Source organism: Branchiostoma lanceolatum, chromosome 4 (genome assembly GCF_035083965.1).
Source record: "Branchiostoma lanceolatum isolate klBraLanc5 chromosome 4, klBraLanc5.hap2, whole genome shotgun sequence".
In the NCBI taxonomy this organism is placed as follows: Eukaryota; Metazoa; Chordata; class Leptocardii; order Amphioxiformes; family Branchiostomatidae; genus Branchiostoma; species Branchiostoma lanceolatum.
This window is the reverse complement of record NC_089725.1, coordinates 20409607-20424322: the sequence shown is the minus strand read 5'-3', so window position 1 is coordinate 20424322 and position 14716 is coordinate 20409607. Positions and strand designations below refer to the sequence as shown.

General features: G+C 39.7%; 1 protein-coding gene across 17 annotated transcripts in view; it reads left to right on the top strand.

Annotated features, from left to right (window-relative positions):
• Positions 1–14716, top strand: part of LOC136433229 (kinesin light chain 1-like) — a 42628-nt gene that overhangs the window by 4217 nt on the left and 23695 nt on the right. For 7 of the 17 annotated variants that reach the window (XM_066425201.1, XM_066425208.1, XM_066425203.1 and 4 more), the window contains exons 1-5: positions 1071–1098; positions 3138–3382; positions 9132–9362; positions 12722–12803; positions 13264–13522. In XM_066425201.1, coding sequence (XP_066281298.1) covers positions 1086–1098; positions 3138–3382; positions 9132–9362; positions 12722–12803; positions 13264–13522 — 830 coding nt within the window. In that variant the 5' untranslated portion in view covers positions 1071–1085. Of the gene's footprint in view, positions 1–1009; positions 1099–3137; positions 3383–9131; positions 9363–12350; positions 12563–12721; positions 12804–13263; positions 13523–14716 lie in introns of those variants that run through there. The other 10 variants (XM_066425204.1, XM_066425199.1, XM_066425202.1 and 7 more) reach the window with 9 other exon arrangements.

Genomic DNA, 14716 nt, shown 5'->3' with positions numbered 1-14716 from the left:
GGTTAACAAATATTGCAGCATTTGGAACATACAAAAATATTTGACTCAGAACAGATGCCTGTTCAAAAGGCCTCGTGGCTCATTCACAGTGGACACAGAATGGGTTGTGTAAATATTTTTCTCCCATGGTATTGGTGAGCCTAGACATGTGACCCTTTTACAAAAATGAAATTTTAAAGTGTTTTAAACCTTTTTTTGTGTAGGATAGGTTAGCCAGACAGGAAATTTGGTCAATTTTATGGGTTTTGTGCTGTATGTTGTGCATGGTGTGTGGCCTGGCAGGTTGAACTCCTGTAACATGAAGATAAATGCCACCATAACTGGCCTTATATGGGAGCACCTGGAGGTTAGTGCATGAATGTTAATGGTTACCTGAATACCTGCATCTGAATTATTGATAGCATGTTACTCCTGGCTTACTGTGAGTTGCTGTGAGTTCACCTGTCATCGTGATACTTAACATTCTGGGGAGAGGGGAATTTTTTTAACGTTTTACGTATACAGAACATGTTCAGAATCCTGTGTAGTCTTGTAGAACATGAAAAGAAATTCAGCTAGTCCAGTAGGTATATTTGCATACAATATACACCGTTCTAGCATGTTTGTAGTATCTGTAATATTTGATACTAATCATAGTTTTATAGAATACCCTTTGATGTTATATGATTAGGGTACAGTTCTTAGATGTGTTATTGAGTTGAAATGTCAGAAGATATCCTTTGATTTTGCAGTCCTATGACTGATATTCAAAAGTTGTCTGATGATGCCTTTCTCAATATTGTAATGTAACTGTCTTTGGGGGATTGATATCAATTTCACATGTTAAAACTCACAGATTGGTTGAATTATTTTAGGATGGCGTGGATGAAATCCTCCCTGGATGGGTCAGTGAAGTTGTGCCCTTGTCAGCAGGTGAATCATAAAACAGAGAGATGTTTTTTAAGTGGAATGGCAGAAGTGCGTGCACGGTAATGCCATGGTAATGAGCCTCCAACGTCAGACCTGTCACCGGGGATTTAAAGCACGGCATTTTAGAATATGCATCGCTCTATCCAGCGGGCAGGGATAGGATTTTGGGTGTAGCCATGTTCATATCAGGTATTGTCTGGCAAATTTGAAAGAAATTTATATTATATTTCAATGCTTGATTATTAATTAGGTGTTTATCTGTTTGTGCATTGAAGTTACAGTTGTTCTAGAAATTAACTACAGTAGTCAGTTAAAGCTCATGTTTTTTATCATGATAGGAAGAGAGTAGTAAAGAGGACATGTTTGATTGATCTGAAGGAAGAGTGAGAAAGCAGTGAAGGAAGAAACTAGAACACAGGTGTATCCTTACAAGTGCTTAGACAAAAACAATGTCTGAGACCGTTGGTCCCTGGAATTGACAATTTTCTCTATCATTGTATCTCTGTCTCTGTGCCTTACTGTCTGTTGGTCTCTATGCTTGGTAAGCTAGGTGTGTAATTTGTTGGTGGACAAGGTGTATTATTTTACCTCCATTTTGTACCTCAGTGGTCTGGCTAATTGTTGTCTAATTGGTTAGGTTTGTCCTCAATCGTGTGAATAATTACCTGGCCGAGAACTAGAACATTCTGATGAAGACCCTTGTGTAGGTGGTCCTAGGAAATCTGTTTAGGTAGGTCTTTGTTGGATGAAACTTTTCGGATTAATATGATCAGAAATATTTCTCAGGTTGTTGTCTCGGGTAGGGCAGTTGTTTACGGGAAACTTCTGTAGAGTTGCAGAATGTGAAATATGTTGTTTGCATGAAATGTGTTCCTCTCTATCAGTATGTCAGTTATGCCTTGTTGATAGCTGACAACAGCCAAAGTGGTAGCCTGTTAGCCGCACCATCATGAGCTCACCGCTATCTCTACGTTGCTAAGAGCGCTTCCCAGTTTATCAGCACATACCGGGAAATTTTGGGGGGTTGATTTCAATTACGTTACTCGGGCAGCAATAACTAAAAAGGCCAGCTAGAAAGACGGGCTAACAGAATCAGGCCTACGCTTAGAAGACTGGGCTTGCTAAAACACCCCTAGCTGACCTGTGGAGAATGGTGACCAGGCTATCAAAGTGGGAACCTAGATGTACATGTTCACACTGTCATGTATGTTTTATATTCTACCACTCCATCTCAAGTGTTTAGAAAACATTTTGTTGCAGAGATCATCACCGTATCTCCCCTTCTGTCAGAATGAATTGGTGCCAACATCACTTAGGAGGCCTGCATACTGTAAATTCTGTGCAGGACGACATGCTAATTGTGGTTCCTGTTCCAAGTTGCTATGATCATCAGGAACTCAAGCATGAAAGCTTTATAATTCATGGGTTGGTTACAATCTGATGTTGTGTTCTCTGAAGTAGTGTAATGTGTGTGATTTTCCAACGAGGTGTTTGGAAACTGACTTGAGTTTTAGAAAAAGGTACACAGTCCCGGAAAAATTGTTGCTAGGATTGTCTTTGTTGTCCACTGATTATATAGAAATTTGTGTACCTGAGTTGTATGTGTTATGCCAGTAAGCCACCATGTATATGGTAGGGTAATGATATAAGGAACAGTGACATTATTACTGGTGTTATTGCCAGAAGCACTACTATGATTATGTAGGTTAGTAAATTAGGACAGGGTACATGTAGTTCCAGTTGTCTTGTTCATCAAGGAAGACTGCCTAGTTTGCGTTGTAAGCATTGAACATTATACAGACAGAAAAGTGTCATTTCGTTGAATCATTTTGGACAGTTTTTACTTTTTCATGATATAGCACAAGGTACAAGTTTGCTGTTGCACTAAAACTTTTAAAGTACCAATTAAGACATGCCATGGTAACATGATTAGCATACACACACAGACATTTCATAGATGTGGAACCGGTCCAACTGCCTTTTCTGTTGAAAATCGATGAAGGATCTTGCAAAGAATTCTATCCCTGCCAACAGTATAACCATCATTTAGACGGATATGCCGTGATGCCAGCACTTCTTGCCACGTATGTGAGAAAATACAAGTGGGTTGCTGAAATATGATGGAATGCTTTTGTAGTTAAGTTCATGATATATTGTACGTATGAATATCATATGTCTCCAGCATCAACAATTTTGATCTCACAATTTTTTTCTTCTCAATCCTGCAGAGCTGCTCGGGATGAAGATGACAACAAATACTACCATTTCACAGGAGGAACTTTTAACTGACACAAAGACTGTTACGAAAGGCTTAGAGACTCTGAAATCAGAGCACAATGGCATCCTGGGCTCCTTGTTGGAGTCGCTCAAGTCCATCAAGAAGGAAGGAGTCGACTCCAACCTGGTGGAGGAGAAGGCGGCCATCATCAGGAAATCACTGGAACAGATAGAACTGGGCCTGGGGGAGGCACAGGTGAGACATTTCAGTCATCTAAGATTGGAGATGGACTAGTTGTAACAACGGTAATCACTGGTGACATTTGGAGATGGACAACTTGTAGTACAGAAGATAATCATTAACACGTTGAGTATGAAATATTCCGACGATTTTGTCTTGCTGTGGTTTATTTCGATGAGTAAACACTGTAATACTATGTTGCATAGGCACTTTTGATCTGTGATGAAAACTGTCTTGATATATGGCATTCGTATCGTGTTGAAAAATTGAAAAGTGATAGTGCCAGACAAATTAGTACTACAGACATCACATGCTTCCTTTGAAATATTATATGTGTATGGTGTTCCAAGGATACAAGGCAAGTGCAGTTATCACTTATCGTTATACCTTTTGAAGCAGAAGTGATTGGTGTGTTTATTGCAGTAATTACAGTTACTATCACAGTACCGGTAGATGTCAGTGATGCAGCAGTGTTTTAGTATTCTGGTAAGTGTGCTTGGCCATCCCTGGAACTGTGTCAGCACAGGATGAGCCTTTGTACTTCACTGTGCATACAAATTGTATGCCCATCTCCATTGCCTCCTTCATTGATCAGTATGCAGGGCTTTCACTAGTGAAGAACACTGATCTGAGTTGGTGGCTGTTTTTCTTGTGCTGCTTTGTAGCATCTCCTGTAGATTGGCTTGGACAGAACTAGAGCGTCAGACCATGTTCGTGTCACAAAACCTTTGTGAATAGGAAGAAAAATGTTATGTCGACAACAGTAGATGGGGATTTGGGCTGTTAGTTCAAATGTTTAACTGCAAGGAGGCAGTATAGCGTGCAATGGTGCAGTAAAAGGGCAGTTGTATATTGGCATTTCCTACGGCAGATCGTGGAGCCCATAGAGACATCTCGCTCAATAGCTGCCATGAATATTTGATGTACTACCTGTCACGTGACCAGAGAAGTGATTTTGGATTCAAGTCACAAAATCTAGATGCCATTTTGTATTCCGCTCACCATTCCGGGTTTTGATTTTGCACACGATATCAAATCACCTGACCATGTCGCAATCCTGTCACGTGCTTGTGACGTGAATTTTGCGCAGTGCTGCTTGTGTATGGTCCAGTAAGTAGGTAATTGATGACGGGGAAGTTGCCTCATTTGTCAGCCATCTTCGTTTGGCATTGAACTGTGTGTTGCAAAGGTCATTTATAATGATAACATGCACCGCTATGCAGGCTTTAAATCAGGTACATGTATATTAGGTGGTTTGAGGCCGCAGAATAAATGGTTAGCCGCTGCACCGTGACTGCAATATGAGAGTAAATGCACATCTTGACCTGTAAATGTAATGGGCCATCAAGACAGGAATAGCAAAATTCTGCATTAAATGTCATCATAGCATATAGATCTAACACACCAGATATTTTTTGTATATTTCTTTTGTTTATTTGTTTCACCAGGGGAAACATATAGCCTGCTTGCATTTTTCAATATGGTCTGGTGGAAAAAGCCCAGACATAAGCTATCAACATCAAATGAAATCCGTGATACAAGAAGAAACAAGAGTTTTGGACACCTCCAAACTTATTCCTTGTTGATTGCTTGATTGTTCCATCTTTGTTGCTATTCAGAAATATAGATTATTTCAATAGTAGTAGAGGCAAAAAATACAGGCTACTATTTAATAACAGTGTGCATGTTTGGTTGGACTGTATTCTTTGGGATGTAGAGTACTGCAATTGCTCTTCTTATTCATTAAAGAGGAAATAGTTGAATAGTACATAAGTCAAGGAATACTCGAAGATGACTTTTGGGAAAGCGCAATGAAAACCTAGAAATCAGTTCTGCTGACCCAGCAGACTCCTGCTCACTTTTGCCTTCCCTGTGGAATTTGTAGCAACATTCCCAGCACGTACCAAGCATTGATTAAAGCTCCGTTGCCATGGTTATATAGTGCTTATCAGGGACATTTCGTTGAAATTTACGTTTATTGCTGTCTACAAATCCTCTCGCAGCTTAAGTAGTCACTACATATATATCTATATGGTGCCCTTTCTCACATAGACATGAAATGTTCTGTAGCTTCAATCATTGCTAGCTGCAGCGTGGTGTAAGTTGACACTACTGCACAATAGACTAGGCTCGCTATCTTATAATTGGCTGTCTAATCACGTCTCACAGACTCCACAGGCACGCTTGTCCCATGTACATAATTTTGTCAATCAGTGCTATAAAATGGAACGTTAATACTTCTTTTGTGGCTTCTTTGCCCTGAACTGTGAAGAAATGTTCCCTTTGTATGGCCCTACTTTCCATCAGGGGATTCTAGCCTAGGTAGTAATTTCAGCATCGGTGCCCAATGTCAATGTGGAATAGATGTTGCACGCAATCATGACATCAGCAATGTCAGAAATTGGAGCCTTGTACCTGGGAGGAATGTTAATCATGCCCTGTCTTTTGACATATCTGTTATTGATATTATGGATTAAGGAACTCCTACAACTATTGCTGATATAGGAAATACTTTCTGACAAAATATTCCAGAAACTGAAGTGGCATGCTTGATATTGGAAAATAATAAAAAAGGTATGAAGACTTTTTCCGACATTATTTAGTCTTGTTAGCATCCATGCTGGGAGTTTTACAAGAATGAATGTATGTACAAGCAAGAAGCAATCATTCCCAGCAGTGATTCAGGCTAAAGCACCAGTGTTGTTCTGATAAGGGCAGGTGCAGTAGGGCTTTACTGTTATCTTTGTGAAACATACCGGGCACAGGAGGCAGCAATGTTGCTGTAAGCTTGCAGGGCCGCTTTATGACACTTACAGCAATCTATAAAAGACTGCCTGGCGAAGGAACGTGAGATGTGAGCAGACTCGACAAGATCAATCTCGCGTTTGGGACTCCGTTTGCCGCGAGAGAAACTGGAATCTTGCATATTTGATATTTCTTTTCCGGGGCTCTGTCGTAAGGAAATTTCAAACCTTGCTCAACCATGGTTGGAATTATAGAAGGGAGCATGGATGAGGGAGGATTCTTTGGGCTGTTTTGGGTGAGTTGAAAGTGTTCTTGGTGATCTTATTTATGTTCATGCCATGATCCACATGGCAGGATAAGTGTCAGTATATCTGCTAATGATGCCCTCAGCTTTCACGGAGATGAGAAAGCTAGGCTTGCCAACATGTCACAGATTGGCTAGTGATAGTAATAGTGAAGATGGAAATATTCATGAATGTTGAAAAGGTTTAGTTAATGCTTTAAAAGATGATGTGGCTATAGCGTAATGCACCACATTTGAGAATGTCTTTAAAAACTATTGTCATTATTTACGTCGTTGAACATTTAGAGGCATACAACCCAGTGCATAGTCTCCTGTGTCTGAATATGTGTAGACATGTATTTTAAAGAAGACTAATCTAAAGGGATGACTGATGGGTACCAAATTTAAGGAATATGTTCCCTTTGTTAAATTTTGAGAGTATATGTGTTGTTTTTGACAGATATAAAGTGATGATTATGTTAAAATGTCAGTTCAGTTAGATGGTTGAAAGAAGACAGCAAAAGAGAGATGCCCCAAATATGGTGTGTCAATGAAATATAGATGATTTCTCATTTCACGTAATATGAAATGGCTGCCAGTCTAAATGCTAGAAAGCAAGGCAGGAATATCTTAATCATAGGTACAAGTCAGAGTGATCTGCAGCTGTAGTGGTGGTATTACTAGTGGAAGCGGCTAAAAGACATTTCTTAATCCTTTAACATGAAACTCTTTCATAGACGGATATGGTGTAATGGATTAATTCCCCTGGGACCTTCTGTCGAAATCTGTCCTGATCTCCCTTTCTCCCTATTTATTGTGTAACGGGCCTTGCAAGTATTATTTGGTTGTGTTTAAAACTTTGCTTGGTACCTTTGCTGTCAGTCGTCATTCAGTCATTGGACAGTATCTTGCATAAAAATCCTCTAGTTCATTATTGCTTAAAGTCCTTTCTCAAAGTCAAGACATGGCATATGATTAGGTGCCAGCATGACAGAAGGGTAAAAACGTGAAATCCCACAAAGTCACGCAAAGCTTCTGAAGGGTTCTGTATTATTGGTGCTTTCCTGGGTGCTGAAAATATGGTGCTGATCACAGCTTTCCTGTAAAAGGAAAGTTGGCAAAACTTCTTGCAGTAAACCTATGGTATTGTAACAGTAAGTGCTTCTAGCCTTCTGCTAGATTTACAACAGTGTCTATAGACTAATAAGTGATATGGAGAATGCTAAGATGTATTCCTTTAACTGCTTTCAGATGAAAAAGTTGAGATCTGATTGAGAAAAATACAGTGCTGTGTCAAGTAAAACAGCATCAAATAGATGAGAAATTGACTATTGATTTTCTGTCACAGTAGAACACTTAACATGCAGCAGAAAGCTGAGGCATTTCCTGGTATAATGTGGTGTTTGCATGGTTCAACATTACTTTTCCATGCACCTGAATATGTAACCTTCATGTGCCACTCATGGAAGTTACTTGCCATTGTTATGCCCTTGCATCTCCACTATGAACCAGTTTGTGTTTGATAGACACATACTGTACATGTTTTTGACCTTCTAGTGAAGTTGATGATAGAAAGACATACGACATGTATGACTGCCAGATTGTTTCAGAAAAACATATTTGACATGTACTTGTCTGATGAGCATCATGGATTGTGCCTTATATTGTTCAAGGTGTAAGACAATTGATATGAAAAGCATAGACGTTAGGGTCAATTGAAATAGAGTGTAGGCAAAATGAGGAAGGAAATTGGACATGAGAAAGGAATTAAAAGTAATAGGTTTGTTGTGCATAAATTGATATTGATAGCCCTGGAGACACGTCCTCAGTGCTGTATTTAGGAAGAGGCTTTCAGTGGACAGTTGAGTCTTTTTGTGGAGTGGAAACATCTTGTTTAGCTATCTTCCGTCTTCTCAAACATTGAATCACCAATATATCCAACAGATTTTGATCACCCAGATGCAGTGTTATCCTTCTGACTGTATTGCAATATATTAATTCTAAATAGGATTGTATCCCCCCCACCAAGGAGGTAATGTTTTTGCTTGGAAGGCTAGTTGGCTTGTTTATTGGTTTGCTACATTGTACTACTAAACAGGATAGCCCATTGGACTTTCTTAATTTTTTCGTGTCAAATGAGTCTTAGTATTTGGAAAAAAAGACTGGTGATAGATCTTTGAAAAGAACTGGATTGACTACGGGAACTATTACAGATTTTTATGCTTTTCTGAAACTTTTGGCAACATTCTGCCTTGGAGGATGTTTCATCATCATCTTCAGGGTTTTGCATCAGTAGTCATATGAATGTCCTGAAGTTGCAGTTAGTCTTCATTTTCTGCTTCTTGTGGTTCATGTTTGATACTGATCACGTTACACTTGATAATGAAAGTGATCTCAAACCAGTTTAGCTCGCCGAAGAGCTACTATTCCACTTATCATGACAGAGAAGACAGACGCCATGTACAGGATAATTACAGGTTTATTGTATCATGGAAATTCCCCTAGCTCTTTTTGACAAGCACAGTGAACAGTGGACCATGGCTTAACGTCCCATCCCAAGGACTGTGACCCTTTCCAGTAGCCTGCATATCAGGTGAGCAACACAGCCAGGATTCAAACTCACCACTTCTTGGTCCAGAAGCAGGGCCACTAACCACTGGACTACACATGCTACTTTTGGTTAGACACGGTTTGCTATTTTGACAGAAGGAAATACTAACAAGCATGTCCTTGTAGGTGATGGTTGCCCTTGCCAACCACCTGAATGCGGTGGAGTCGGAGAAGCAGAAGCTGCGAGCGCAGGTGCGTCGGCTGTGCCAGGAGAACGCCTGGCTGCGGGACGAGCTGGCCAACACGCAGCAGAAACTGCAGATGAGCGAGCAGAACGTGGCCCAGCTGGAGGAGGAGAAGAAACAGCTGGAGTTCATGAACTCCCTCAAACAGTACGATGAAGACAAGACACCCACAGTGAGTACATTGCTTAGCAAGAGTTCAGAGACCTTATGCCTTCATAAAATATTTGAATGACTTAGACATCTTCATAATCTGTGCATAGATATGTTCACATCTAACTAACTTACATGTGTGACAAGTATGAACTCCCTCAACCAGTACGATAAAGACGACACCCACAGTGAGTACATTGCTTGACAAGAGTTCAGAGACCTCAAACCTCCATGAAATATTTTTATTATGCAAATGACTTACTTATTTACATAATATATGCATGGTTATGTACACCTTTAACTAACTTATACATTTTACAAATTACTATCATTCACCACATGGATGAATAATAGCACTTTTGCACTAATTGTGCAAATTGAATGTTCCACCTGTGATAAAATACATGTGTTTCGTGTATTAAAGTCCAATTATGGAAAACACTGAAATTATAGAATTTTCTAATTGATTATGCAAAAAAAGTCATAAATTCCATAACCTGCATTTTATTGTGTATACCTTTGTCTAAGCTATCTACATGCCCAAAATAATGAAAATCCTTAATACGTTATGCTGGCCAAAAATATCCGAAAACTCAGACACATAGATACACACAGACAGACTCAAACACACCTCCAATTTTTCATAGAGGTAAAAAGCATGCTCGTTAGCCAATGGACCACAGTACATGCATTTCCTTCAGAAGGAAGCTTAATTTCATATACAAATTGTATAGTACAGTCCTAGTCTTTTAGGAATATTTAAATGTGGAGTCTGGGAAGATCATATCATAGGTCCTCTGGCACTATCTATGTCGTATTGATGTCAGCTGAAATGCCAAGCAGCAGAATAGGCTGGTCCAGACCAGGAGACACTTTGACCCTAATTCCATTGAAGGAGGCCTTTTCCCCAGACCTGAAAGGTTTTGGCATTATATCACAATCCTGGCAAGTTCCCAGAAATTTAGATTGGATATGGATAAAGGTCTTTGGAAGAAGGGGTTTCAGGGTTTTCACCTCTAGACAATTGCTCAACTGTGTGTACGAGTATGAAATCATTTATTCAGTCACAGATTGTTGTTAAAAACTGATACAGTTCTATAGAGAGCTGGATATATATATATATATAACAAGAGTTCTACGACCTCATACCTTCGTCAAATGATTTTGACCTTTATGACTGACGTATTAGGAGTGTTTTTCATCAATCATACCAGTTGACCCTCTTCACCCAAATAACATAAGTTGTCCAAACCTCCTTGTTATGACTATGAGCTTAACAAAGAAGGTTATGCTAACATTTATCATCAATTATGCAAATAAGCTCCCTCCTTATTAGCATAATTTGATTCAGTGGTGTTCACATTCACACAACTTCCTAATGCCACAAGTATGAAATTGCCGTCATTTACTAGTATGGAATTATAGTAGTTTCTCATTAATTATGCTAATTAGGCCCACATTTGCATATTTCCTATCTATCAACATTCCTCTCTTCCTTAGTTACAAATGTCACATATTTGAATAGTCATATCATGGAACACAGCAGATTTTTAAAATTGCCTCATTAATTATGCGAGTAAGAATTTGATTTGCATAATTATCATCCAATCATACAAAGCATCACGTAAGCTATCTACATACCAAAAATCATGACCATCCATCAAGACCATCTCGAGTTATAGTTTTTCTCATTAATTATGTCAATGAGGTTCTCATTTGCAAAGCTGATATCTATTAATATTTCTCTCTTCCTCAGTTACATATGTCACATGTTTAAGAGTCCTATCATGGAAATTGATGGATGTATAAACTTTCCTCATTAATTATGCAAATTAGATACTGATTTGCATAATAAGTATCTAATCATGTACGTCAGCACTCAAGCTATGTACTTACAGAAATTTATGACCATCCACCAAGCCCTTCTTGAGTAATTCCCTTTCAAAGTCTGAAGCAAAACCTGCCCCTGCTATAGCCAACCCATAAGTCTGCTTGGAGACTACCTTACCCGATGCCTACAGCTGGCTGGACCTCCTTGCCCTATCCATGACGCCTTGGAAAAACACAGCCAACACGTACACATACTTCAGCATACAATATAACACATTTTTACACTTTTCTCGTTAATTATGCAAAACACTTCGCCCAAAATCTAATCATCTTGAGATTTCCCACATACACACCGACACACCAACTACGACAACAAACCATCCAGGCGTTCTCGACTTATTCTGTTCACTAACAGACACACAGACAAGCATCATCGAATAACCTTCTCGACGAAACCATTCGTCGACGAAGGTAATAAATGTGTAAATCTTAATATGATAGCTTTGATAAAAATCGTTTATTATGATTTGGCAAAAATGGTCTTGAATTGATTTTGCTCCAAGTTAATTTTCTGTGATATTGTCTAATATTGAAAATGATGACATTGCTTCAGTTCAGCAATGTATATTGGATCCTACATACATGGTTCACAGTAAAGGCTGGATTTCACAGTGTAATCTTTTAAAGTAAGTTCAAGGGTCTTAAACTAGTTAAAGTGTCCTGAAATTTCCATTGTGAATCTTCGTTAAGAGGTTTTATTTTCTCCTTGTGTATGACCCCTGTGCCGCTGAATATTGCATATGTCCCTAACTAATTTCAAGTCAGGTTGGTAAGGCCATATAACTCCAACCTTATGGCCCCTCTCAGTAATGAAGCAAGCATGAGTAATGCTGCGATAAAATGCACTTACCTCAATCACCCACACTCCCAGACGAAATTTGCCGGTGCAGGAGCAGGAATACGGCAGGCTCTATCTAATTAGTGTCCAAGCAAATGAGATTGCTATTGTCTACTCCCCCCCCTCTCATGTGTGTCGCCAATGATCATCCAGGTTTGCTCAGGAAGAGTGTAGGGATCATTACCTTCAACTAGACAGCTGGCTCAAACACCACTGAAATATTGATCAAGTATCGGCACTTTAATTAAATTTTCCTGGAGAAATTGCATTCCTCTGTCCTTCTGCAGTCTTGTGTGGCCTGGCCCAAGCATGTGTCTCTGTCGCGCACATATTGAACCCAGGCTGAAATTAGGCTGCTCTTTCTCCTGCCACCCTGCCATACTGTTTGAGTCATGTCGTGTCTGGTGCAAAATGTGCCCCCAACAAACATCATGCTGACTTTTCTGGAAGAGGAGGACATACCCTTTGCAGACGAGGAAGCGGGGGATGGAAACGTACGCAGTATTCTCAGGAATGATGGTCTATGTTAAAGATTTATCAATATTCAAAACAAAATGGTGGTCTATTTGTTTCATGTGATATAGGTTTTGTCTGAAACAGCGGGAGATTGTGGAACATCATCAGTCATTGGTTCTGATGTTTCTATCTTACAGGATGATGACCAATCAGAGGCCTCGAGTCAAACTCTAGATGACCTGTTCCCAGATGAAAGTGAAGACTCCCAAGCAGGAGGAGGTGGGTTCAAAGTTGAAGGGTCAGATTCCTGTGTGCCATAAAAAATTCCCTTTGCTAAGTGCATCATCAAAGCACATAATGTATGATATTTTTACAGGACAGTAAAATTAGAAAGCTGATGTTCCCATAAACTTCTTAGCCTTCTTATATCAGCCTTATGTGCTTTTGGTGGCTTGTATTGTAACTAACCCTGATGTATGATATGTACTAACTCACTCTCTTCAAACTGTAAAATGACTTGTTCATGTTGTAGATTTTTATTTTGAAGTCATTGAACAACATCTATAAGGAGACAAGTGAAATGGGTTTTCTTTTGTTTCACCTTTCACTTTTATGCCAATGTTTCTTTATTTTGGTTTACGATTCCAGATTATGAGTTTTCTTATGTTTTGTTTTCAATTTTGTTTCCTTCCAAAAGTTAACATTTCATTTTTTGTTCTCTGTCCCTCTATGGGGCCAGGCCCTAACCTTTGGGCTCTTCCCCTCCCTGCAGTCTCCCCACAGATGAGCAGCGCGGCCGCGGCGGCGCAGCAGGGCGGGTACGAGATCCCCGCACGGTTGAGAACGCTACACAACCTGGTGATCCAGTACGCCTCGCAGGGCCGGTACGAGGTGGCCGTGCCGCTGTGTAAGCAGGCACTGGAGGATCTAGAGAAGACGTCGGGGCACGACCACCCGGATGTCGCCACCATGCTCAACATTCTCGCTCTAGTTTACAGGTACGGTCAAACTGCTGACACAGTTTCTATCTCACCATGCTCAACATTCTCGCTCTAGTTTACAGGTAAGGTAAAACTACAGACACAGTTTCTATCTCACCGTGCTCAACATTCTCGCTCTAGTTTACAGGTAAGGTAAAACTATAGACACAGTTTCTATCTCACCGTGCTCAACATTCTCGCTCTAGTTTACAGGTAAGGTAAAACTACAGACACAGTTTCTATCTCACCGTGCTCAACATTCTCGCTCTAGTTTACAGGTAAGGTAAAACTATAGACACAGTTTCTATCTCACCGTGCTCAACATTCTCGCTCTAGTTTACAGGTAAGGTAAAACTATAGACACAGTTTCTATCTCACTGTGCTCAACATTCTCGCTCTAGTTTACAGGTAAGGTAAAACTATAGACACAGTTTCTATCTCACCGTGCTCAGCATTCTTCCTCTAGTTTACAGGTAAGGGCAAACTACTGACACCATTTTTGTCTCACTGGGCAGTTTGAACACAGGCATGTTTGACTGTTTTAAACATAGACATGATATGATGAAAAGTAGTGGATGCTACTTGAAACGTTTGACCATTTCCAAAATCATATCCAGTTGCTTGAGTACCTGCTTTTTGGCATATATTATTACCTGGATGTCTAACCTATTGACAGCATGTGATATAGACTATCATACCATATACATCCTGTACTTTCAGCTTCCTCTACAAGAACAGCATCTTAATACCCTTGTGACATGTTTCCTCAAACTTTGTAGCTACAAACGTCAGTCAAATTGCCATGATTTCATACATTGCACATATGCACCTTGACCTGAATCTGAAATAACATCCATTACGAAGTCAATATTTGCTTAGTATGTTACATATATTGCATAAACGTGAAAAATCTGTGACTTATGGGCCGTAACATAGATTGTGCGTTATCTAGCATAACCATATCTAGAACGTTATCAATGATGTAATAACCCTCTGTGTTGTGTAGCATAACATATCCTTTATGTGCTATCCATCACAGCAATGATACTTCTCAGCATGTCTGCTGTGGCAGCCTCATAAACTTCAGTATTTATCTGTATAGCATGTGATTAAATGTAGATTTTCTGGCATGATAAGAAGTATTGAGGTGAAACAGGTAATGCAGCTATTTGTTAAAGATAGACGGAGCCGATATAACATAAATGATCACGT